This window comes from Camelus bactrianus, chromosome 6 (genome assembly GCF_048773025.1).
Source record: "Camelus bactrianus isolate YW-2024 breed Bactrian camel chromosome 6, ASM4877302v1, whole genome shotgun sequence".
Taxonomy (NCBI): Eukaryota; Metazoa; Chordata; class Mammalia; order Artiodactyla; family Camelidae; genus Camelus; species Camelus bactrianus.
In genome coordinates this window covers 92,150,018-92,176,164 of record NC_133544.1, presented here as the reverse complement: position 1 = coordinate 92,176,164, position 26,147 = coordinate 92,150,018, and the positions used below count along the sequence as shown (strand labels likewise).

The window sequence follows — 26,147 nt, the reverse complement described above, 5'->3', positions numbered from 1 at the left end:
CCAACTTTAAGTTACTTAACCTCTTGGATCCTCAGTTGTCTCAATAATAATACGGACATGATAATAGTACCTACCTCAGAGGGCTTTTGGGAGAATTATATGAGATAATACATGGAAAGTACTTGCTATAATATGAGGCATAAAAAAGCCCTCAAAAAAATGGTAGCTTTCATTATTTATCATTATTATAACCAACATGACCAAAATATCAAAGTATCTTTAACATTACATCAAAAAAAAAGTCAAAGAAACAATTCAAGTATATTAATAAAATTTTACATTATACTAAGACTACCAAGATAAAAACACTTTGAAAACTATACCATGATATATAAATATTACATGTTATATATTTGCTAAATTACCTATATCAATGTTTTCTCTTCCCAGTGCCACAAGTGAGAGAAACAGTATTTCTCTATATAAACTCCTAGGGGGAAAAAGGAGCAGAGAAGACATTACTATCTACGTAGTCTATTTATAGCTACAAAAATGTTTATGTTAGTATAAGCATGAGATAGTCTAAAATATTACAAAGCAAGAAAAAATAAAATAAAATATTACAAAGCAAACAATATGAATCTGCTTATAAGAACAATATACTCATTTAAGAGAATGAATTACCTCTGTCTTTTAAAATGAGGACATTTATTCAGTGTCTCTAAAATCTGACTCATTGGTCCATAGACATCATTCATTTTAATGCTTTTTACCATACTTTTCAATAATTCCTGGTTAAATGAATTATCACCTTTTTGCAATAAATGGACCATTGGATACTTCTGGGCTGTAAAAGAACAAAAGAGCAAATGAAGGGAAATGTTCTGTGTGGAAAAGGAGAATGTAATTAAGCAGCAACTGATAGCTATTTAAAAAGTTACAAAGCATTAAAAATAAATTAAGGGCAACGGACAAAGAAACAGAAATCTAAGAATAAAAAAAGGAAGAAATAAGACAAATAATGATAAAATAGGCTTAAAGCTTTTTGTGACTTCAAATACACAATAACTAAAAATACTGTTTTCTTTAATACAGCCCCTTGGAAGAAATACTAAATCAGCAGCCTGGGATGGAAACAAAAAAATAAGTAAAATGAAGAAACAGGGACAAGCAATGTGCCAAAAATGGAACTTTACAAACACAACCCACCCCTCCAGCACACACACAGCACCACTCAAAAACAAAGCCAAAAAAACCCAATAAAACAAAAATCCCTTGATCCCCATGGAAGACAGCACTAAAAACATCAAACTTAACACTCACTCTCAAACAAAAGAGTGCGATTTTGACCTGTAAGACAAAAAGCAGGATAGTAAAATACAAGTCAGTTATACGTTAGCGCAGGCTATCTCAAGCAAGGAGAGAAGTCATCACTCCGCGCGAAGGAAGCTGGCATCTGCGACAGCACTTACTGTGGGCATTCCAGAGGATGTACAAGGGCTGTCCCGGATCCTGATGCAATTTCATGTTGTCCCACAACATCTGGATTAAAACATGTTTACTATCTTCAGACATACAGTGGCGAGGAATCTGTGTTGAAGAATAAACCAACATTCATTAATGATCCTTATATGACAATGCTTTGTAAATATTTTATAAAAATCCTTACAGACATTTTGTAGGATTGTGTGTGTGCAAGAGAGAAAAGAGAAGAGAAAATGACTGACGTGCATGCATTTTACAACCTACTGAAGGAAGACGGGCTGAGGTGAGAAGCCAGTGAGCCTCTAAAGTAGCAGATTTAACCAAGAACTGGGACGAGTGAGGAAGGGAACCAGGGAGGGCTAATCTTGACCAGTTTATGATTATGGCTCCACAGAAAGAGGAACCCAGGAGCCCCATTCTACGTCAGTTCAAGCCACCCCCCCGAAGCGCTAGGCTCGCTTGTGAAGGAGGCAGGAGACATGGGTGGGGCCGATTCACAGACTCTTCTCTAAGAGTCATTTAGTTTACTTTTGACTCTATAACAAAAACTCAAGCCCATTTTGTGTCAATTTTGTAAGAAGTCCAAAAAATACGACTTTCTCTTACTGCTAGACTGTGGAAAGAAAAATTCCTTGCAACTGAAATAATTTTATTGATTCAGATGGTTATTAAAAATATTTAGCATAAAAATTACTTTTTGTCATTAGGGCTATGCAAACATTACAGTAGTGTCAGTAGCACTGGCTTTTAGTTCATTTTTACTCTCATACCTTTGTTTTTTTATTTTTTATTTTTTGGGGGGTAGGTAATTAGATTTACTTATTTCTTTGATGGAGGTACTAGGGATTGAACCCAGGACCCCATGCATGCCAAGCACACACATTACCGCTTGAGTTATGCCCTCCCCACTACTCTCATACCTTTGAATACTTGTTACAATGTTCAGAAGAGAGAATCAATCCAGGTAAATTACTGGGTAAGTCAAGACGTCTAAAATACCACACCAGGTTCCAAAAAACAATTGGATGATGGTCCACAAAATCTGCCACTGTTATTGCATGATCGCCTTCATTTTCCAATAAGCTTTCAAGCTCCTTCCACACCACTAAAGGACTAAGATACGGAACAGTGATAGGATCTGGACTTGGGAGGTGCCATTCTAACCCTAAAGAATCCTGTTGAATAAACAAAAACCATAAATGGCAATTACAATATTGATGATACTGAATGATTAAAAAACACTCCTGTCAATGATTTCCAAGTAAGTAAAAATGTAACTGTATCATGCAACGAGAGACTCTGCTCAACAGTAATAAAAATCGAAACTAAGAAGGCTGTTTAGCACATGGGGAACAAAGTCTTATGTAAATTATCAATGTCCAAATTGTAAAAACAACAACAACAACAACAACAACAACAAAACACCAAAATACATACTGTAGCTCCTTGTAAAGTAGCTGGCAGGCTGCCTGTAGGAATGATCTTCTGCCCTCCAGCGTCCTCCTTACCCAAGGGGCCGTAAGAACTAACACTCCTGGCCATTGGAAATATCGGACATTTTGACATAGCTGTTTTTGATCTGTCAGCAGGGATCTGAATACTTTGTGAACACGTATTTTCCAGAAGTTTAGATTTGCTTGGGCATTGAAAAAAGAAAAAAAGCATATCACTGTCTAGATTTACTTTATTTTGTCTAGCACAGAGAATTTCTCTTTAGAATCAGAGCTAGGCACAGCCAAGTAAAACAAAGGAAAGATGCTACTCGGGCTTCGGCTGGGAAACAGGATTTAGTTTACAGTAGTCTAGTCATGTTCAATTTCCTTTCTATCCAGTGAACTTTAAATATTCAAGAGTCACTCATTTTTATTCAAAACATTTAGCGGACAGCTTTTCATACTGCAGGAACCACAACAGGGCCAGAGGATACAAAGCAGAAAACATCGGCACCTATTCCTTCAAGAGTCAGAGCTAGTGGGAGACAGTCAGAGAAAGGGCTAGCGGACCTATGATGGAAGAAGGTGCACACACAGCTCTGCCGTTCTGCAGCCTAAGCATATTCATGATCAAACAGGGCACTCCGCCTGCCAGTATTAAGCAGGCGTTTTCCTTTTCACATTCAGTTACCACTGTGGCTTCATCTGCCCAGCTATATGCAGCGTGCTTGGCACTTCTCCAAACAGGAGTGCATTTCTGTATTTGTTTTAAGCAAAGACTTACTTATATTAGGCTTACTGTATAAACCTTAGCTTAATTTTACAGTTCCTCTATCAGTTCCAGATGTTTTCTCAGGCTATTAAATATTCCAAGGTAGAAAATTAAATATTCCAAAGTAGAAGTAAGTTAGTCTGACTTGATTCCTCAAGAGTAGAAATAGAAAGATGTTCATTATGAACTTCAAGTGTTCTCCAGAATTTTTACCTTTAAAATAATGGTACACATTATCATATATGAATTATATAGCTAAAACTTTGGGGATTCATAAAGCATAAACTATTGACTGTTTAAACATTTAGGTCATTAGAGAGAATTTTAAGACTGTTTTAAAGGAATAAGAATTTAAGATTAGGAATCTCTTATATATAAAAATTTAAACCTTAAAATGGTCAGCTAATTTTTCTGTCATTATTGGAAACACGTGCAATATATGTTGTTAAAATGTAGTTCCACATAATCATAATTACCTATTTAGATCAAAAGTCCGCTGAACAGAGATAACAGATTTGTCAAGATCAGAGGCTGATGTTGAGATACAAGATGGCCTTGTCTGACTTGAAAAGGACGGAAGATGCATATTTTCTGTAGATGGGCTTGACTTCAAAAAGTATCTGTAAGGTGAATCAAAGGAGCTTTTTGAGAAAAGAGATATTCTAGGAAACATGATCCTTAAACATGAAGGGAAAAAAGCATAAATCGTTACCTTCCAGGGCGTCTTAAATCTCTTATTTCGATATTCAGGAAGGGCAAGAAAAGATTGCCACAGAATGGGCACGTAGTATTGAGATTTGAGTCGTCTGCTGTCCAGCCAGCCATGATCTCCTCATCATGGACAAGACAGTCACAGGTTCTGCACCGAGAGCAGCTGGAGATGAGAACCTAGGGGAGGAAGCAGCGCTTCGTCAAGTAGGCCAGTTGGTGCATATCATGAAGTAACCACCAGTTCAATTCATAAATCTATTGGAAAACTAAAACTCAGGATTGAGAAGTGGCAAACAAAAAATGGATTACATTCAGTACATTATATAATACACTCATCTTTAACTATTTCAGCTAAATCTATTACAGAATTATTGCCTGAAAGGGAAACTTCCATTTAAGTGAGCATTTTTACCATTATAATTACTAAAAAAATCTGCCATCATTTTATTAATGGAAAAGTAAACCCAAGCATTAATTTGTTAATACCCAAAACAGGCACTGGTAACAGGTTACAGATCTGGGCTGCTCACAGTATGGTCAACCAGGTAGGAGCTGGTTCACGAATTCTTACTGGTTTGTGATGAGTTAAGTAAAGAAACTGGGAAGAAGACTTAAAGAGCCTCAAAGCAATCTGTCATCGCTCCCACAGCTGAGTCAGTGATCATTACAGTTTACAAGAGTACCAGCCACGACAGGCTGGAAATTAAAAACAACAAAACCCTCGTCTGTAACTACACACTGTTCAAGAAGCAGTGCTGTGGAGAAATGTAAATGCCGTGATCACATTAATAAAATACCGAAATTTCTGAAGCCATCGGAAGCTTTGTGAACTGTAATATTAGTGCTCATCATTTATTTTCCAGCTGCATGCAGATTTACTCTCCAAATTTATGCAAATTAGTGTGAAATAGCAACATTCACAAACGTATCTGGAAACAAATTTTATATAAAAATTAGGGAAAATTTTTAAAGTGTAAAAATATAATGCTTTCATTGTAAGAAAATGGGGTATAGCAGCATATCCAGCGATTTCCACATCAAACTGATACAAAGAATGAAAAATGATGGAAAGAGCTGACACAGCTGCCAAGACCGCCCCTTGCATCTTCATCCAAAAAGTGCACCTGCCAAGCAAAGCTGGTTATGAGGGTTTAAGATGTGAAATAAAAATTCAAAGCGGCAAAGAAGGGGCAAATATAAATGCTGAAAATGAAAAAGTGCTTTTTTATGTTGATAAATATCAAAGGAAGCACAGAACTTTTCCAAACAGAAAAAGTAGTATGACTTCAGGAATCTGAAATACTTTACATTTTAAGTTTATTTAGGTGCACTGTACATTCTGAAATTTTCAGATGCCGTATGTTTGACTTTTTACCATTCTACCTGAGATCACCACCACGTAAGAAATGCAAATTTTATTATGCAGTGCATGGCAATGTTGTTTTGTTTAAAACTGTACCTCCATTGCATAGTTCTGGAAGATATTTGTACTACTCGTGTTACAGGAAGATGCCACTTCTGACTTCCCGGGTAAGGCAAACTTGGACAAGGATCCTGTTCGTGATTAAAAAACGAAGAGCAAAACCGTTAGAATTAATGAGAAAGGATATGAGAATCTTTCATTTTCATAAATTCTCTCATAAAATGTCAAACTGATTTAAAATATTAAAGGTAATTTAAGAAAATAAATAAATAATGAAAAATGTTTTTCAATGTATGCATTTTTGTTCTGAGTACACACCTAAGGAAATGTGTTTTAATTCATTTCTCACTTACTAAGCACTTTGTGTGTACAGGCTACAAGGCGTTCCAGTTGTTTGTAATTACTATTTTGCTGTTTCTATTTTTACATGTTTAAGATACAAGAAAGTATTTAGTTCTAAGTTCTAAAAAGTATAAAAACAGCTGATCTTATTTCAGATGATGAAAAGAATTACTGGCAGTTCTCTTCCTTCTAAGGATCTTTTAAAATCTGGAACAGTAATCTTGCTCTTAAACACTAGGGAAGAGTTTCCAAGTATATTCTGAAGAGCAATGAGGTATTAGTAGGTAGTAAAATGACCACCAAAAAGTAAGGGCACTTTTACGGTCAAATCAATTGCTGACAGTTACTGTATCTTGTCAGTAAAGCTGGAAGTAATCTATACCTTCCCTATACTTTTTTTTTCCCCACTAGTTACTACAATTTATGAATGAACACTGGTATTTTTATAAAGATTAAAAAAAAAAGTAATGGTATAAATTACCACTTAGAAGAAATAGAGAAGATAGGAAAACATGTTGAACACCACCATGGGGATGTAATCAGCATAATCCAGACTAATGACCAGACTGCTTCAGCAAATAAATGACATGGGGGGGAGGAGGGGAGACACCTGTAGAGCTTCCACTGGCCCTGGGCCCTCCCACACAGAGATGCAGAGAGGCAGAGAGAAAGCCAAAACCTCACATCCTTTAAGATGCTTAGAATTGGTAGTAATTGTAATTCTTCCCTTGATGGTCCCCCAATAACCTTCTGTAATCCATTTCTGCTAAAGCTAGTTCAAAATTGCTACCTATTAGCCTCGACTGATTCAATCATGTATGTGGGCAGCCTACCTTTTCTATATAATCAGTCGACAACACAGAATATATATTCTTTTTAGCAAATATAAATCAGGTTGTGAGGTAAGTCTTATTTACTTAGCCCAATAAACTGTTCCTGTATGTTAAAAAAAGACTGGGGCAAGAAGGGAGCTAATCATCTGATTTCTTCATGAATATATGACAAGGGGGTAAAAAAAGAAAGGGAATAAAGATGAAAAGGAGTTAACAGACACATCAAACAAATGCAATAAGTAGCCCTTGTTTGAGTCCTAATTTGAGCAAACCACCTATAAAAAGAGTTTTATGAGATAGCTGTGAAAATTTAAACTAAGTAAATATTTTACATAAGATACTATGTAATAAATACTGTCACATTTTTACACTTGATCTTAGCCAAAAGGCCAAGAAGCGATGCCATATTTTTAAAATATGATAATGGTACTATAGTTTTGTTTTTAAGCAATGCATGCTTCACAAAAGATACATACTGTATCAGTCCATAAAATGTTCAAAAAACAGCCACACTAACACATAGAAGATAGTGTTTACCTGTGGAGGGAGTAGTGACCAGACATGGGCATGAAAGGAGGTTCTGGACACTATTAATGTTCTGTTTCTTGATCTGAGTACTGGTTACTCAGTTGCCCTCAATTTGTGAAGTGTATAGTATTTACATGTATAAAAACGTGCACACTATATGTATGACTTATAGTACAGTAAGTTATTAAATATATCAACTTTAATAAAAAGTTAAAAATATATAATACTAAAGTCCTTTATGTTTTAGACATACATGAGGTATTTATAAATAAAACTATATACTGTTTGGGATGTACTTTAAAATAATCCAGCGCGGAAGGAAGAAAATGTTCGTAGCAGAGGGAAGAGGGGAAAAGATAAAACAAGACTGGCCATTTGTTGATAATTGCTGAAGCTGGGTGATGGGTACACAGGGGCTCGTTTTGCTATTCCTTCTACCTTTGTGATTGTTTGAATATTTCCACAAAAAAAGCTTTTTAAAATAGCAGAAGTGCAAATAAAAAAATATAATTCATTCATTCCTCACATCATACACCAGGACAAACTTCAAATGGATTAAATAGCTGCCATCAAGGGTCAAATCTATTTTTGTATGACCACAAGCTAAGAAAAACTTTTACATTTTAACATGTTTAAAAAAAAGGAAAAGACAAAAAAGAATATGTGACACAGATGTATGTGGCCCACAAAACCTAGAATATTTACAATGTGGCCCTTTTCAGAAGAAGTCTGCTGACCTAAGAAAATGTGACAAAGGAAATCCGAGTCGTATCAGAAGGAAACACTGATGAACCGAGGGAAGGGGAAATGGTTCCTAATGATTCAAAATCCAGATGCAACAGGGCAAAGGCTGATAAATTTGATGACATAAAATTATTATGTGGGGGGAAAAAACCGAACTTGACACACTTGGAAAAAGTATCTACCACTTATGTAGGAGACACAGGATTAGTTCCCTAATATAAAAAGGAGCTATTAAAACTTAAAAAAAAAAAAGGACCAACAAGTGAAAATGAAATGCAGGCAAAGGACAGCCCACAGAAAAAGAAATACCAACAGTCCTTTAAACATATAGACAGATAGCAACTTAATTTATAAGATAAATATAAATGAAAAATGAATTGAAAACATTCTTTACCTATCAGATGGCAAAAATCCAAAAGCTTGCCAACGTATTTTTTTTTCACAAGGCTGTGGGGAAATAGGCTCTTATATACCAGCCCTGGGAATGCAAAAAATAGTATATATACCCGTGGGGGAGGGAACCTGGCAATATCATTTCAAGGAAGAACTTGGGAGTCCCTTCCAAAGATACCTGGGCAAAGATGTAACATGACATGTCACCATAGCATTATTTATAACAGCTAAAGACTGGGAACTTAAAGTACATCAGTGGGGAAGTGGTTAAAATAAACTATGATACGTCCACACATGATGAACTACGCAAGCGTGAAAATGAATGAAGGACATTATGTGAAAATATGGAACGTTCTTCAGGATATACTGCTTTGTGAAAAAAGCACGGAGCAGGTTAAGTATTTCCAGTATGTTACCTTCTAAGTAATTAAGAGCACACACACACACCACACATATGCTTATATTTTTTTTAAAAAAAAGCAACAATGAAAGGATAAATCAAAATGAATAAAAATGGTTACTTCTAGGGAGGAAGAAAACAAGATGATAGGGTGGGAATGGAACCCAGACCCCTCGGAAAGTGCCTTGGTTTTCTATTGTTTTGACTCTGGAGCCATACAAATCTTTTACAAAATTAAAACATTAAAAAAAAATTAAAGGTGCCACATGTCAAATGCATTATGACAGGACTGTTTGGACAAACCTTCTAAGGAGGCAGAACTTTCCAGGCTTGTTCTGCTGAAATCAGTTCCCTTAGTCCCTGAAGTGGCACCGCTCTCTTGAGAAGTGGCCCCTTCCAACTCGTGGCAGACGTCTTCATCTGTCAAAGAGGTAGATTCAGAATCCTGGGCTCCCACTGAAGAAAGACTGGTACGATCAGAACTTTGATCCTAAAGACATAATTATAAGCTTAATTTCCTGCATATTTAATTATTTTAAATCATTTCTAAGGCAGAGGGAACACCTAATTACTCAGATGATCAGTTAATCAACATTACAACTTCTAGAGAGGAAAAAAACCAATTTTACAAGGGCATACTAATTTGGACAAATATGAGCTGGAGATCAGTTTTTAAGACAGCATTTTTTTAGCTAGAGCAAAGCAGATATCTGTCAGTTAGGTAAATGCTGCCTACATCTTCATTTATTTTCTTCCCTGCAAATACCAGCCCAGGATGATACCACTAGAATAACATTTTCTTCTCTTTTAATTTCATTCATATTTACATTTTCTCTTCTACAACAATCCAGGTTTCAAAGACATGTATTTCTAGTTTTCATTTTTGAGAACACCAAAGTGTAAGTTAAAATTTTTTTCTGGTTATAACAATAATACATAAGAAAAAGTGTGTGTGTGTGTGTGTGTGTGTGTGTGTGTGTGTGTTACTGAGTCGTTATTTTAAGATTACCTGAATATTTTTACTGGCTTTTTGGCTGTATCTCATTGGATTTTTTAAGTGGATGCTCTAGGCACTGCAATACATACACCTAACCACTCGTAGTCGACTTAAAGTTAGTATTTACCGCTTCACATGTAGTAATATCACTACAGTGAATGCCAGGAGGGTGAGTCCTTTAATCGCTATAAAACATCTACATATTGAAAAGCCCCATGAGATAATATAATTTTTGTTTTGGATAACTGTAAGTATTACAAGGAATTTAAGAGGTTTTTTTTTAAGTATTCTTTTATATACAAGCCATTTACCATCTATTTCGCTCTTTCTTCGTTCCCCAAGGCCCACATTTCCTTCTGGTATTAATTTTTTTTTCAGCCTGAAGAACTTCCTTTAGCATATTTTATAGAGCAGGTCTACTGGTCATGAATTCTTTTACCTTATCTGAAAATGTTTTTAATTCACCTTCATCTTTGAAGAATATTTTCACTGACTATAGAATTCTGGGCTGGCAGGCCCTTTCTTCAATAGGTTAAAAGTGTTTTTTCCCACTGTATGCTTCCCTCCACAGATTATGATGAAAACACATGGTCATTCAAAATCCTTAGTCCTCTGTGGGTAATATGTCACTTTTCAGTCAAGAAATTTTCAATTTTCAATCAAGGAATTTTTTCTTCTTGGGTTTTTTTTTCCCAGCAGTCATTTAATTGTTAGCAAATGGATATCTCTGGTTTTTAGCAGTATGCTTTTATGTATATGTAAGTGTGGTTTTCTTTTGAGTTTATCCTGTCTGCAGTTTACCAGGGAGCTGTAAATCTAAATCTTTTATTAAATTTGGGAAATTTCACCCATTATTTCTTCAAATATATTTTCTACCACACTCTCTTTCTCCAATTCTTCTGGAACTCCAATTATGTGTTACATCTTTTTTATTGTTCCACAAGTCCCTGAGGCTCTATTCATTTTTATAAAGGCTCTCTCTGTTCTTCCAACTGGATAATTTCTATTATTCAGCCTTCAGTTTCACTGACTCTCCTCTGTCATCTCCAATCTGCTACTGAACCCATCCATGAGCTTATTTCAGAGCGTATTTTTTAATTATAAAATTTGTTTTTTAAAAAATAATTTTGATTTCTGGCTAAGAATTCCTTTCTTTTCACTTATTTCACATGTGTTTTTGTCTTTACTTCAGGACATCTAGTTATAATAGCTGTTTTAAAGTCTCCATTAGATAATTCCAACATCTGGGTTATCTCAGGGTTGTATTCCCCTTGAGAACTGGTCAGGTTTTCCTGGTTCCTTGTATCAGGTAATTTTGGATTTTATTTTGGACACTGTTAATGTTATGATGTGAAGTCTGAGCACTGTTACGACCCCTTGGAGAATGCTGAGGTACTGCTGTAGCAGACAGTCAACTGTGTTCAGATTCCAATTTGGGTTTTGATTTTTGGAGATGGTGACTTAATTCTCAATTTAGTTCTTGAAGCCTGGTCCTTGCTGGTCTGCATCTATCACATGTAATGTGTATCTCAAGGGTTAGGCTGAGACTTGTGTGGCCACACACAGAATTAAAAATCCCTTCTTTCCGATTCCCCTCATGTTCTCCAGGCCACAGGGGCCCCCTTCCCTGGTTCCTCTGTCCAGGAAACACGGGGTTTTTCTTTATGTTTTAGCTGTCAAGGATCCATGCCACACTATGCCTGGGACCTGTTCTTGGAGCAAAGATGTGTGTGAAAGAAAATGGGAAATCTGCCCCTCCCTGCCATCTACTGCTTTTATTTTTCAGAATCCTTAGATAGTTGGTTTTTGTATTTTGTCTGGAGCTTTTAGTCCGTGGGAGGAATGGGCTTTAGTGGCCTTGTGTTACCTCAGGGGAACTAGACCTCTCATGCACATTTTTGAAGAATACTTTTGCTGGGTATAGAAAAACAGGCTGGCCAACATTTTCTTCCGATATTCCAAGGATGTCTTTCCAGTGTCTCCTAACATTACAGTTTCTATTCATAAGACTGTTGTTTTCTTTTCTTTTTCTTAAACAATATTTTATTTATTTATCATTGCACTATTTATTTTAATTTGGCAGGGGTAGGGGAGGTAATTAGGTTTATTTATTTTTAGAGGAGGTACTGGGGACTGAACCCAGGACTTCATGCGTGCTAAGCACATGCTCTACCACTTGAGCTATACCCTCGCCTCAAGACTGCTGTTTGCTTACTGTTGCTCTTTTGAAGGCAGCATACTTCTTTTCTCTGGCTCCTTTTAAGATTTTCCCTTTGTATTTCATTTTCAATTATTTTCACATTAGATGCCTAAGTATGATTTTCTTTGCATTTATTTAGTGTGACATTGGGAGATCTTCTAAATATGTGAGTTGACATCTTTAATCATTTTTGGAAAATTCTTGGCAATTAGCTTTTTAAATTTTCCTTCTACCCCGTTCTCTTCTTCTGGGACTCAATATCAGGCATTTTCACTAAACTTCACATTCTTTCCTGTATTTTCCAATTTTTTTCCTGTCTGTGCTTCAGTGTGTGTGTTTTCTACTAACTTCCCATCTAGTTCACTAACCTTTCTTTTTCTATGTTTTGTCTGCTGTTAGAACCAACCACTGCATTTTTAATTTCATATCTTTTTCAGTTTTAGAATTTACACTGATTTTTTAATAGACAATCACCTGGTGAAATTTTCCATCTTTGCAGCTATCTTTTTTTCACCTTTCCCTCTATTTTCCTGAACATATATTATTACCTCAAAGTGCGCTGCTAATTCAAATATCTGGATCACCTAGAGGTCTGCTTCCTCCATCTGTTTTGTTTGTTTGTTTGTTTTCAGTTATGATCCTTCTCTCTCAGCATAGCTATTCTTAACTGAATGATAGAATATTAAAAATTGTCTATGAAAACTGGAAGGGCTCCAGTTGATGTTCTGTTCCTCAAGAAAGGATACACTCTTTCCTCTATTGGAGTAAAGGCTATTATTTTAATCTAAAAATCACAGGCTGAGCTGAGTCAAGCCTAGGTTGCAGTTTTGGTTGGGTTCAGTCTATGTCTGGTTTGCCGATGTGCCAAGGCAAAGCTCTGCAGGAATTTGAACGAAGGGCCTGGGGTGTACCCCAAAGCTTCCCTGCCCCTCCTCCCCCACCTCCCAGCAGCTCATGGACTCCAGCTATTGTAATCTCAGCACCATGAAACTGCTGAGAACTCTCGGTCGGAGATTTTCTGCTTACCTTTTTAGCCTTCTGTCTCATGCCGTATCAGTATTTGGAAAATGTCTTGAAGGAAAAAACTTGTGTTATTTGAGGACCCTCAAGTCTCCATTTTTGTCTTTCCAGCTCCACAAAATCCCCAAAAGTTCTGCTGGCCCCCTCACCTCTCCACAGTCCTCTGACAAGGCAAAGCCTGGATTTGCAACCTCCTACTCTGTGCTCAGAATAAGCAAATGCCCTCATGGAAGAAGTAGCCATAGGACTTCAGCTCATCTCTGCCATTCTCCTCTCTCTAGAATCTTAGTCCTCTACTTTCTAGTTGTTTTAACAGTTCTCTGATGACTTTAAACAGATACTTTCTATCCTTCATCTAGCTTTTTGCTTTGGAAGTTATGCAGGTGTATCACAAGCTACTCCATCCTACCCAGGAAGAAAAATCCTACGTCTGGCTGGTAATGTTTGAAGGCAATAACGAAGCTCAGTAAGTATTTTCATATGACACTGATTTTTACTCCAGCTACAAATCGCTTTCTTTCAAAACTGAACTACAAACATAACGAATTCCTTTCCTTTTGAAGTTCTTATTCAAGTTCAGATTCTGATACTTACAAATCTTACACATTCCACGCGTCTTTCTGTAAAGCTGTATTTAAGGAGAATAGTAAAAGCAGACATCTTTGCAAGGAAGGGACTACTGGAGGTGGAGGAGGGTAAAAAGAAAAGTAGGAACTACTAATAAAACTCACCTTAGATGATGTGGTATACATGGTGAATCTTGAATACCATTTGCTTGCTTTCTCTGCAACCCCTTTTCCAGCAGTGAACATACTGTTTCTCAGAACATCTAGTTTAGGTACGAGCAGTGTATCTAAATTAAATGAAGGTGATGAATGGGTTAGTGCATCTTGAGAGTCTTCCCTAAATGGGCAGTTAGGTGAGAAGGCCGGAGAAGACCAGAGTCTGTCCCTCGGTCTGTCCTCGTTTTTTGAATAGCTTTTAGATTTGGTAAGTCTCGCTGGCCTCGGGGAATCAGGAGGCAGGCTGGATCTTCGGCATGCCTTGACCAATGTTGGACTTTTCTTAGTGGTTACTTTATCATCACATGCCCGTTGTAAATCAATGCTTGGTGTCCGGCTTGTCAAAGGACTGCTCATGTTGTTCATATACATGACAATTTCTTCAGCCAAATCCCGCCGAGCAGATGGTGTTGAAACGCCTTTGCTATCCTCTTCCTCCTCTTCCTCCTCCTCCTTTTGCTGCTGTTCAGTCTCAGCAACCAAGAGAGAGAGGGGATCAAATCCTGTAGCAACATCAGTTTTTTCAAAAGGTTTTACCGAAAAGCTGCTGTTCAAGCGTTGACCCCTCTTGGGATTTTGTGTAGCAACGTATCCCACTTTAGATCCGTCTGTCTCACCGTCTAAGTCTTCTAAGTCAAAAATAACAGGGGAATCCACTTTATCTGCCAGGCAGTTAGAACCATGAAAAGGTGTATCATCATCACTAGATTCCTTTTCTAGACTGTCTCTTTTTGATCTTAAAGATGGCTTTCCAATATCAAGACTGTTTGGCCTTGTGCTTTTCGAGATAACATTTGAAAGAATTTTTGCATCGGCTCCTAATTTTCCAACCATCTCTCCCGGGTGTGCTTCCTGGTTAATTCTATTGAGCATAAGTCCCATCAGTACTCCTCCACTAAGATTGCGGTTCCTATTTCCCCAGGACAGTTGCTGCTGCAAATTAGGCTCATTGTCGCTTTTATGTCTTTTCCTGAAGCGTCTACTTTGAATATTTCCTGTTTCATTTGTATCCTCAAAAGAGGATATTAAGAGCGGCTCAGGTGTGCTTTCTGAAAAACAAGAAAAGTTGTTTTCGCCATGAAAAATGTAATGTGCAAATATAAGTTGTCTTAAATATTTAAGATATTAGCAACGAAAATGATAGCAGCAAGCACTCAGCAGGTGCCTGCTGGTTCCCGGGTACTACACTGTACTTCACTTACATTATCTGCCACAGACATTCCAACATCCTACGGGGGGAGACAGACTGATGCTTGGAGAGATTAATCACCCAGCCCAAAGCTACACAGTCCTAAGCAGGAGAAATGGGATTCAGACTCAGATTTGACTAACTATAGAGGGTGTGCTCCTAGACATAAGGATGCACTGCTTTTTAATACTTATAAATTAAGATTAATATTTACCCTTGGCATGTTTAATAATAATAATGATGATGACTTGATGTCAATTCTACTGAACTGATTAAAATAATGGTGGTTACACAACTGCAGCTATGCTAGAGGACCTTAAGATTCTGAGTCTTCCGCCTGAAAAATGAAAAACAAAACCCCAAACACTAAACCAAACCAAATAAAAGACAGCTATATTAGCTTTATTAATAAATAAATATTATTTTTTAAAAAACTCCAAATCTTTATGACTATAGATGTGGCTAAATAATTTCACCTTTGCTTTACATTTTGATTCAAGTTTGTAACAGTCAAACGTGAATGACCACTTTCTGTTCAGAACACTGTTCACTGCTTTTTACACCAAATTGTTTAGGTGACAAGGCTGAAAGCAGACATCTAGATTTCTGATCACTTTAATTACCCTAGTTACATGGGAATCTTCTAAAACATTAGTCTGGGTATGATATTGTCAGCTATTCTTTTTCCCTGCTTTAGCCAGCAGAATTAGCTCTTTATAACCTGGCAATTACTAAAAATGTACTTTCTTTTTCTGCCATATGATGCATTCAGATAACAGAACAGGATAGGAGATAAAAGGGTTTAATAGAGACCATAAAAGCCTGCAAACTAATGATTGTTATTAGTTTAATAATAAATAAGCATATAGCATTAACAAGGAAAACAGTACAGCAGAGAGGTAAAGCGTTTTCTTTTCTTCCGTATCAGCTTATCATTAAGGATGTAAGAAACCAAGAATACACTTTCTTCTGATCTTCTGGGAAACTTTCTGCTTGATAGGTTAAATGTTATCAAAGGCTTGGAAGAATCTCATAACCCAAAGATAAAACTCTGGGATTGCATTTAAATAGATGTGCAAGGGGTCCTTTGCAAAGTCAGAAGTATGCTGTCCTGAAGACAAATAAAGCTGGTTATTCAATTAAATCAGGGTTTGGCAAACTACACTTCTGAGCCAAGTTGGGCCTGTGGACTGTCTTTATACAGTCTCAAATGCTTTTTACATTTTTAAGAGTTGTAAAAAAACACACGCACAAAGAATAGGCAATAGGGACTGTATGTACTTACTATCTGGCCATTTACAGAAAAGTTTGTCTGAGTCTAAGTTTATATTCATGCTAAATTCTGCCAGACCAGGCTGGATGCTGTGTGATGTAATTCTGGCCAGTGATGTTAAAGTGGTAGTTTTTGAGGGTTTCTGGAGAAATTTCTGCTTTCCTGCTAAAGGAGAAAGATGGGGCTGGTACTCCCCTTCCCCATTCTTTCTGCCTTGCACAGAAAGGTGGTGTGTGAAGCTGCCAGTGGCTATATGATAACCATGGTTAGGTCCAGAGAACTAGGCAAAGCCCCTGAACAACATCCTAAGCAACTGTATTCCTTGGAATTTCTTGAGAAAATAAACCCTCAACTTGTTTAAGCCACTATTAAATCATATTTTCTGAGCCTTAAAGCTGAAAGAATTCCTAGCTGATATACAGGCCCTTTTTCAGACCTTTGTACATGCTGTAATCCCTTCCTACTACACAGCCTTTACACACTGCTTCCCGCTGCTCAGAATGCTTCTTTTCAATTCCTCCATTGGAACCCCTGTCTTCCTTCATTTTCTACTCACCCTTTGGATCTAAGCTCAAAAACCATATTCCCAAGGAAGTCTTTCCTGACCCATGTCCCCCCCAGACCCAGGATAGTCTATTATGTTTTCCTAGTAACTTATAGTCCTTGACAGTATTTAATATCAGGGTATTTTGACATTTACTTGGTTATTTGATTAATGTTATTTCTATCCCCCCCGTTTGTCTCTCTATGAAGGAAGGGACCATGTTTATTTTTGGTCTCTTATTATATCCCCAGTAGCACCAGGCATATGGTAGCATACAGTAGGAACTCAAAAAATAATCACTGAATGAATACTGTCTTCTGGGAAACAACTGTCACCACTGGGTCAACCCAGAATACAATATAGTACATTATGACTTACTACAGCTGAATACAGTAGCTAAAGCTAAAAAGTTAAAACTTACTAAAAGCAGAGTTAGGCTCAGTAAAACATTTTCAGAGGGAGATACAGCTCAGTGGTAAAGTGTGGGCTTAGCACGCACGAGGTCCTGAGTTCAATCCCCAATATCTCCATTACAAAAAAACCAAATTTCAGAGTATGTTTTCATATTTCAGAGATGTTTCATTTCAGAGTAGTTTTCTTGTGATTGTACTCTCAGTAATTCAATTTACATTTATTAAAAATGTTAAAATCCCCGAGATGATCATGAAGTAACTATAGCGTGCTGATTTTATTTCAATATCCAACCAAACATTAAAACATCTCTTTGGTTATTCCACTCCCACATCTTTGGAAGCTGTCAGTTTTATATATATACAGATATAGATAAAAAATACACATAAAGGAATTTTAAAAGTGCTTGAATCCTAGCATGCATTAGTGTATAAGAAAAAAGGTATAGATACGTATTTCTGTAAATCCCACACACAGTCTTTGGTAGTAAGGATACGCCCACAGTACTCAACAGATGGAAAAGGTTTCAAGCCAAAAACCTTAAGGATAAAGTAACAACTCTAGTTCACACCTAGGGAACCTACTATAGGCTTTTAAAAATTGACTTGTCTAAGCACAGAAGACGATCAAAAGCCAGAGGATGAGTCAGACGCTGATTACTCCGAAAAAACGTAGAATCAAGGGATAGTTAACAATTATGTTAAAACAGAAAGTTCATAAAAGCAGGTCTTAAGAGAAAGGGAAGCATGAATGGGTAGTAATGAAAGAACAAGAAAGCAAAGATGTCCAAAGGCAAGTTAGTAAGGGTTATAGTTAGACAATGATTAGGAAGGACTAAATGGCTGTGAAGCAATTACATGATACCACCGGAAAACTCTTTCATGTTTAGGTTATAACAATTATCTAACAAAGAAATGCAAAGTAAGATAGTTATAGATCATTCGACTTTTTTTGATAGCTAGAGCAGGGATCTGCAAACTTTTTCTGTCAAGAGCCAGATAATAAATATTTCAGTCTTTGCAGGCCAGTCTCTGTGCCAACGACTCAGCCCTGCCGACGCAGGGCAAAGGCGACCACAGACAACACGCAGGTGAGTGAGCGTGGCTGTGTGCCCATCGGCCTGTTTGTGAACACTGAAGTTTAATCCATATAATTTTCATGTGTCACAAAACAGTATTCTTCTTTTGATTTCCCCCCAACCATTTAAAAATGTAGAAACCACTCTTAGTTTACAAAAAACAGGATGCAGGACCAGGTTGGCCCTTGGACCACAGTTTGCCTACCCCCTAGCTAGAGGCACATCTAACTATGCGGAGGAAAGACAAACATCGTAACAGCGGGGTCGTTTACAGAGATATTTCAGCCTTAACAGCACAAGTCCTTCAATATTTGTTTAGATTATAACATGTTTAAATGCAGAATTGGGCTAATACAAAGGCAAAATAATGTAATTATATAATCAGAGTATTTACACTAGAAACTCTGAATCTTAAGACCATTTAGCCCCGCCAAAACGGTCTGATGAAAAATTTGTGAAACCAAGTATTAACTCAGATCCTAATTGACGTTTCCATTAACTAGCTGATAATTTACGTGACCTACCAATACTCTGATTACGCCTTAGTTTTGTCATCTTTAATACAGTGCTAATATCCCCTCACTAGTATAAGCATTGCTGTAATAACAAATATAAAATTATATATAAAAAGCACTTTGAAAAGAAAAAACGTTAGGTATTGTTACCCAAACCATCTGAAGGACTATCCTTTTGCCTCTGAAAAAAACAGAAACAATAGGAAGACTACGGAACTCTATGCTTCACTGCAACACTGGCGAGGTGTATGTACCTTAGACTGTCCATCCCACTCGCTCCCACTTCCTCCTTCCAAAAAGTCCCAACAGTCCAGGCTCAAAGGACAGTTTGTAGCTTGTAGATTTGTACCTTTATTTTGTTATAATAAAAGCTTGAATAAAGTATATTATAAACTACAGAATTTAAGCTACTAAGCTATACCATGAGAGGCTACACAAATATATTTTTAAAATAACCCTGGAGAATTAAGATATTAAAAAAATAAATATTCACTAGAAATACAGATGCAAGTTATGCTACACAACAGAGCTCTACTATTCCACTTACCCGTGTTTTCTCCTGATAGTTTATCAGCACTGTTACTTGTACCAGTGAGGCGAACTATACTGGCAGAACTCTGGTAATTGAGCTTCGGAAGGCAGTCAGCACTGCCTTTTGCACTCTCACTCTCTGACACTGTAAGGATGAAAATGCAATTGTTAAGATATATACACCAGACGAGACATAAAGAGAGGTAGCTTTTAGTCCTAAATATTTTCACCTGAAAATAGGTGGTAAGAAAATACTTAACACCTCCGTATCTATTTGTCAATCACAAGTAAGTGATTCCCAAAAGTGTCTAATGTACGTTGCAAAACAAAGCATGTCTTACATGTTCTGAAGTTGTCGGCAGGGTGCGGGGAATGAAGATTGGCGTTCATGAAGCAAAAACTGAAAAGACTGGATTCTGATTTTTTGAAATACCAGTCTGGAGAAAGTGCTGAGTATAGGTTAAAAATTCTGAGACCACAGGGAGCAAAACTGTTCCGAGGCACCATGAAAGCATGATGGTGTGTGAGCTAAGCAGTATCAGGAGCAGCAAAAAGGGGCAAATGATGCCTATAATTAAGATTGAAAATAAACGTTTTTTTTTTTTAAGTTTGGGAAAAAAAAAAAGTAAGTGATACCACTTATTTGAGTCCTCAAGGTGTGTATAAAATTACTAAGCACTGGTCAAGTGTGAAGACCACGCACACAGTTTATATTTCCTCTTTGGCTGTGAAACACTGCTTTCGATAGGAGGAGGTAGGCAGGAAAATATGTCACAGACCATTAACAAAAGCATTAAATAAAAATATTGATAAGCCTCAGAAAGAACCACTGTTTGAAGAAACACATATTTCTACTACAAGAATGGAGTGGAGAGTGTTGTGCCACTGAGACTACACACTTCACACACGAAGTATTTGTACGCTGGAATAAAAATAGGTGGTGAAGAGGGCTTGTGATGGGAGGAAAGAGGAGTTATAATGGAAAAGTGAGAAATAAAATTATTACTATTATTAAATACTAATATTAAATAATACCTACAAGAACTAGAATCACTCCCTTTCTTATCTTTTTCTTCTTGAATGTCCTCAGCAGATGTATCCCCTCTTCTAACTTCGTCCTTAGATAATGAATTATATCCAAGATCAGACTGGCCACCTGGAAAAAAAACAACAACCTATGCTGTTTATCATCAACGTCTTTAATGAGAAGAATCAGAATTAGGAGCAACACATTGGTCTTCAGATTTACTTTTACAAAATTTTCTGGATAACTTTCAATTGAAGGCATTATTTTGTTAGCTCCTTCCCATCTCTATTAATTTAAGAAAGGGATGATCATAAAATAATTTATTTTTGGTTCCACAGCATAGTCAAAAGTAACTACGTATGTTCATACTACCATCTGGGTTCCAAAAGACACAGACAAATCAAACACTCTTTATACAAGTCCATGATCTTTCTAGGGGGAAATGTGGGACCCAACTGAGCAATGGAAAAAATGTGTAGGGAATTCATAACAGAATATTCACACACAGATCATTGGAACCAAATGTCCAAATAATCTCACCAAAAATGGGTTTATTTAAATTTACTGATAGGTAGTTTTTCTAAAAATTCAACTGAATAATTACTGAATTGCACATGAGTACAAGTACATGGGAATAGGAAAAAATACAGTGTTACAGTTATTGTTAAGAAAAGCAGAAATTGTGTTGATATAAGAAAATTTCTAATGTATTATTCCATTAAAGAGAATCTCTGTAATTTTCAGCAAATTATTTTCACTAGATTAGCATCAAAACATAAGGTTTTGAGGTGGGGGAGGGTGTAGCTCAGCGAGAGAGCACATGCTTAGCATGCATGAGGTCCTGGGTTCAATCCCCAGTACCTCCATTAAAATAAATTAAAAAATAAAACACAAAGTTTTGAATCCTAGTTCTCTGTCTTAGAAGACATGACTTTAAGTAAACCACTTAACCTTTTTGTTTCAATCTCAAGTTCCCAGATTTATAATACACAAAGTTGTTATAACTACATGAGAGACTACATATAAAATGGTTTTTTAAAAATGTAAAGAACTATTTAAAGAAACTGTATTAAGCATCATTAGGTATTTACTTTCATGTCTTTGTTACAATTTTGAGTTTGTATTTTTTCTAATCAAACTTTCAGCTCTACTTCCAAAGAAATTACAAAGTAAAAATGTGAAGATAATCTTCATAAAATTCATGCTTTTACTAGGTTCTGCACTGCTTTAAGATAGTCTTTTTAAAGGCCACAGCTAAAAATGAAAAATGGATTTCTTCATTTTTATGAGCTAATGTCTGAAGATGACTACTGTAACTCTGATTAAACTCACTGCATGAACGAGAAATAAAACCAGCCAAGGAAGAGCTATGAAGATTACATTTCAACACACATAGCTTGTATTTATTACTTTTAAAAGTAGGCATAAAAGCAGACAGACCAAAATAATGTTAACACTTGCAGAGATAGAAGCCTCCATATTTTATTATTAATGCTTGGAATTTTAAATTTAAAGTTTCTGTCCATTAAGAGGTCGCTCTTATATTCAAATGTCATGTCTAATTTTTATAATGTAATAATGAAAAGGACAGAATTATTCAAGGAATTTACTTTTAGGTGTGTTAGTTTTAATAATATTTAGAAAAAACTTATGTACAAATCTTATATTTTTATTAAAATTAATGCCATCTTCAATGCTAGAATGCTACAAATTTTATATATATTTAAAATTTTTTATTATAACTTTTTAATATAGTTTAAGACTCAGAAGAGCCACAAAAATAATACAGTGCAGAGTTCCTGTGTACCCCTTTACCCAGCTTCCTCCAATGATAACATCCACATGAAACATGTACACTGTTAAATCCTGGAAATTGATCTTGATACGATACTATTAACAGATCATGGATCTGAGTTTCTTTTTTTTGAAACTCTTAATAATGTTAAAAAAAAAACCCTCTAATAACGTTTTCATAATGTAAAGAAGAACTTATCCTAAGAAAATATGATAAAGAGACCTATGTGCTATCCAGAGTTAATTGGATTATCATGAATTAAACACCTAAATAAACTTTTATTTCTATTCAAATAAAGAATGAATAAAATTGCAGTTATTAAAAACAGTATTAAATCAAATGACTAATATATAAAATTAAAAGGTGACAGTTAAATATATCATTGACAATTAAAATATAAAAGACAGGCTAGCAAACCTAGTTTTTAAAATGTATTGCAATAAATGTATACATAAGCACACACAAACCTGTACTAGATCTATCATCAGAAGCATACACTTTGATTAAACCTGTATTAAAAGGTGCCTGCTCCACAGTGTGTGTCCCATGACCACTATCCATGCTGCCATGACTAACAGCATCCAGGTCACTGCCATCTGCTTAAGAACACAATGTGACAGCATTTTACTACTCAGCGAGATACCAAAAAAAAAACATTAGTTTGTTGCTTAAGCTAATAATCTACTAACAGTGAATGTGAAAAGTGTCGCATAATTAACAAAACACAACTATAATGAAGAAACTTATTGTGAATTATTAACAAATATTAAAACACGACCACCAAAGGTTGACACTTCAACAGTTACAAGAAAAAAAGTGAAATCTGGTATTTTTTAAATGGGAAGAATACTCTAATAGTAGAATTTGCTTAATGGCAATAAAAACTAGAAAACATTCAATATTTTGAAACCAATTAAAATTTCTAAAAAATGGAAAGTGCAACCAGTCAATTAATTTTAAAGAGAGACTACAAGGTATACATCCCTTAAGACCTTTAATTACCTGAGAGGGTTGTTTGGGACAAATGTGCATGTTTCTTTAAAGCTCTTTTGAACTGTGCTACTCCTAAAACAACATTTCTCACTTTTGTCCAAAGGAAATAGCCACTACGACTCCTCGAAGGCCAGGTGCTTTCCAAAACAGCCTATTCATGCAACAAAATAAACGAATTAGTAAAGTAATTTTTACACATGAACACACATTGGCTTTAGAGTCAACAGTCAGTAGGTCAGTGAGTAGATTGTATAACACAAAATAGAACAAAAAAAAAAAAAACCTTACCTGATTTACAAAGTTTATTTTAGATACTCTCAAATAAACGCCAAATAATTCCCGCATCAATTATTTCTGCTATTAAAGTAAGGCTGTAAAAATCACAGAAGTTATAATCTTTCTCCATTAGATCAAAGGAATTACCTTATTATAATAACCATAAGTAATGGCATTGGGGTCAATGCCGGCTTTCTGCATTTCAAAAAGCACTCGAACTGCAAGCACGGGCTGGTCGTACTGTCCACAGAGCTGCATGAGGATGCGGTAGCACACCTGGAACACAGGAAGTTCAAACGTGTACAGAACGCATCTGTGTGCATAAATCTGGGCAAAAACAAAGCATTTTAAAGAATAACGGCTACCTCATCGGGTGGATCCATCTTCTTTGACTGCATCTTTTTAAGCACGTCGTAGGCTGTTTTCAGGGCCCTGACTTTTGAATGACATACTTTCACATAAGCTGGGAGACAGATAAACCACAGTCCGTAACAGTGACGCAGCAGACACCGAGACCACATCTGAGGAATGGAAGAATACCTCTTGGCAATTTTATGGGCTGATTTAATTTCCTAGGGAAAAAAAGGAGAGGATCTTAATAATAAAAATTCACACTTAAGCATCCTTATTTAAACTGAACCCAGAAAAAGTACAATTCACATGCTTTTATAGTGTTTCCGTAACAAAGTATGTCCATAATTAATATATATTCAAGCCTCTGCTTGGATTTATATTATATAATATGTAAAATAGAGTTCTAGGACAAGGGAATGAGTTAATTTTCTGAGATTACTCTAAGTTATCTTCAGAACGTTCCAGGGAGCATGATCTAACAGTTACAAAGGGAGGAGTCAAGTACATTAAGGGAGAATGAGTGACGTATTTATTTTTGTTCTAGGACTTGCTTACAAGAATACAGAATCATCAAAGCACCTGTTTGGTTCTTCTGAACATGGGAGAAGGGCTGCTAGGGCTACTTGATTTTGAAGGCAATTTGCTCTTTCGTGTTTGTAGAAATCCTTCAGGTCTCTCAAATAAATTGTTCCTAAGAACTGGAAATCCATTATAGCTGTTTTTGAAAAGAAAAAAAAAAAAAACCAAACTCAAGCACACACAGATGATCATACTGACTACAGTCTAAAAAAATTACGACCAACAACATCTTAACTTATTTTAACTTCTTAACTTGCTGTACCAATCTTTCTCCATCAGACTATGGCATATACCCAACCAACATGCACGCTGATATTGCTTTTCTTATTATAATAATTAAAAAGGTAACAGCCAAATATGGATTCAAATATATATTTTGGAAGAAAAAAAGTAAAGCACATTAAAGTTTTGTTGAACTTGGCTTCAAACTCCAAAGTAACTCATGCAAACTTTGTACGTTAGTATTCGGTAAATACACAGCAAACATCAGGCAATAGGACTGCTGACAAAAGGCCTACCAAATCAATACCTTTCAAACACGACTTTGGATTAAAGTATTACTGCAGAACTTTCCTCTTAAAAAGATGCAAACAGCGTAAGTCCAGGACAAGCTCTCACATTATCATGAATGGATTTATCAGGTTAGTTAATGAGATTCAGGGCTTCATTTATGAGAAAGAAAACTGAGGGAGAAAAGATGAGACTGGGGTGACTCTGGGAAGGGGTGGGCCTAATTTGGGTACTAGAGCAGGGTGTTTTGGGCATTTAAAAGGTAACAGAAGCTGGGAAAAACACATGCTGAAAAGAACAGAAGCAGCCTCTGAGCAGTACACTTCCTCTATAATATTCTTCAAAGGCGTATAAATAGTTTTAATTAAGAAGAAAACTATAATAAAAGATGGACCAAACCTATTATACATGATTATAGGCAAATTTAGATGATTTAGAAAATATTGGTAATGACTGAATAAAATAGGAACAAAATAGCAAAGAAGCTCAGGAAAACTATGTCCCTTAAACAAACTCACTGTATATACATGGTGTGGTAATATGACCATTCTGTGTATCTTTTGGAAACTGACTGCCTATTATTTTACACAGACAGTGTAAGTATTATGACTCATCTCTTATTAAGGGCACTCACTATGCTCAATATAGAGTCTTTGAAACATGAGACTTTTTAACCTAACTAATTTTCTTACTAATGGACTACATCTAAAGGTAAATTTTAAATTAAAATGTTAAAATCAAACCACAAAAAGAAAAACAAAACTGTATTAGTGAAATATAAGTCATCTTAGAAGTAAAATGTACAAAAGAGATCAAAGAAATGAGATCTTGTTTAGAAAGAAAGAGAGAAATATATTAAATATCTTTGAGAAAAGGCAGACTTTTAAAAATTGATATGAGCAACATCACTAACAGATAAAAAGGGCAGGAATCAAGTGGCTTATGAATTAATCAAAATTCACAAACATCTGTTACATGACCTTTTCATCTGTAAAAGGAAGAATTTAATTCAAGTTATAAATTAGGATGTCCTGGAAAATCCTTTTCAATGAAAATAAACTGTAACTTA

At 36.0% G+C, this 26,147-nt stretch overlaps 1 protein-coding gene and 1 pseudogene across 6 annotated transcripts in view; both read right to left on the bottom strand.

The window, feature by feature from the left end:
• The window catches only part of DENND4A (DENN domain containing 4A), a 107,328-nt gene that overhangs the window by 7,125 nt on the left and 74,056 nt on the right, over positions 1–26,147 (bottom strand). For 4 of the 6 annotated variants that reach the window (XM_074366302.1, XM_074366301.1, XM_074366303.1 and 1 more), the window contains 17 exons: positions 24,569–24,704; positions 24,001–24,207; positions 23,783–23,911; positions 23,369–23,510; positions 22,834–22,965; positions 20,584–20,700; positions 19,561–19,689; positions 13,953–15,052; positions 9,308–9,494; positions 5,801–5,895; positions 4,343–4,518; positions 4,107–4,250; positions 2,863–3,061; positions 2,346–2,600; positions 1,413–1,530; positions 625–787; positions 366–430 (listed from right to left, as the gene is read on the bottom strand). In XM_074366302.1, coding sequence (XP_074222403.1) covers positions 366–430; positions 625–787; positions 1,413–1,530; positions 2,346–2,600; positions 2,863–3,061; positions 4,107–4,250; positions 4,343–4,518; positions 5,801–5,895; positions 9,308–9,494; positions 13,953–15,052; positions 19,561–19,689; positions 20,584–20,700; positions 22,834–22,965; positions 23,369–23,510; positions 23,783–23,911; positions 24,001–24,207; positions 24,569–24,704 — 3,494 coding nt within the window. The remainder of the gene's footprint in view (positions 1–365; positions 431–624; positions 788–1,412; positions 1,531–2,345; positions 2,601–2,862; positions 3,062–4,106; positions 4,251–4,342; positions 4,519–5,800; positions 5,896–9,307; positions 9,495–13,952; positions 15,053–19,560; positions 19,690–20,583; positions 20,701–22,833; positions 22,966–23,368; positions 23,511–23,782; positions 23,912–24,000; positions 24,208–24,568; positions 24,705–26,147) is intronic. The other 2 variants (XM_074366304.1, XM_074366305.1) reach the window with 2 other exon arrangements.
• LOC123617032 (U2 spliceosomal RNA) lies at positions 7,231–7,340 on the bottom strand (annotated as a pseudogene).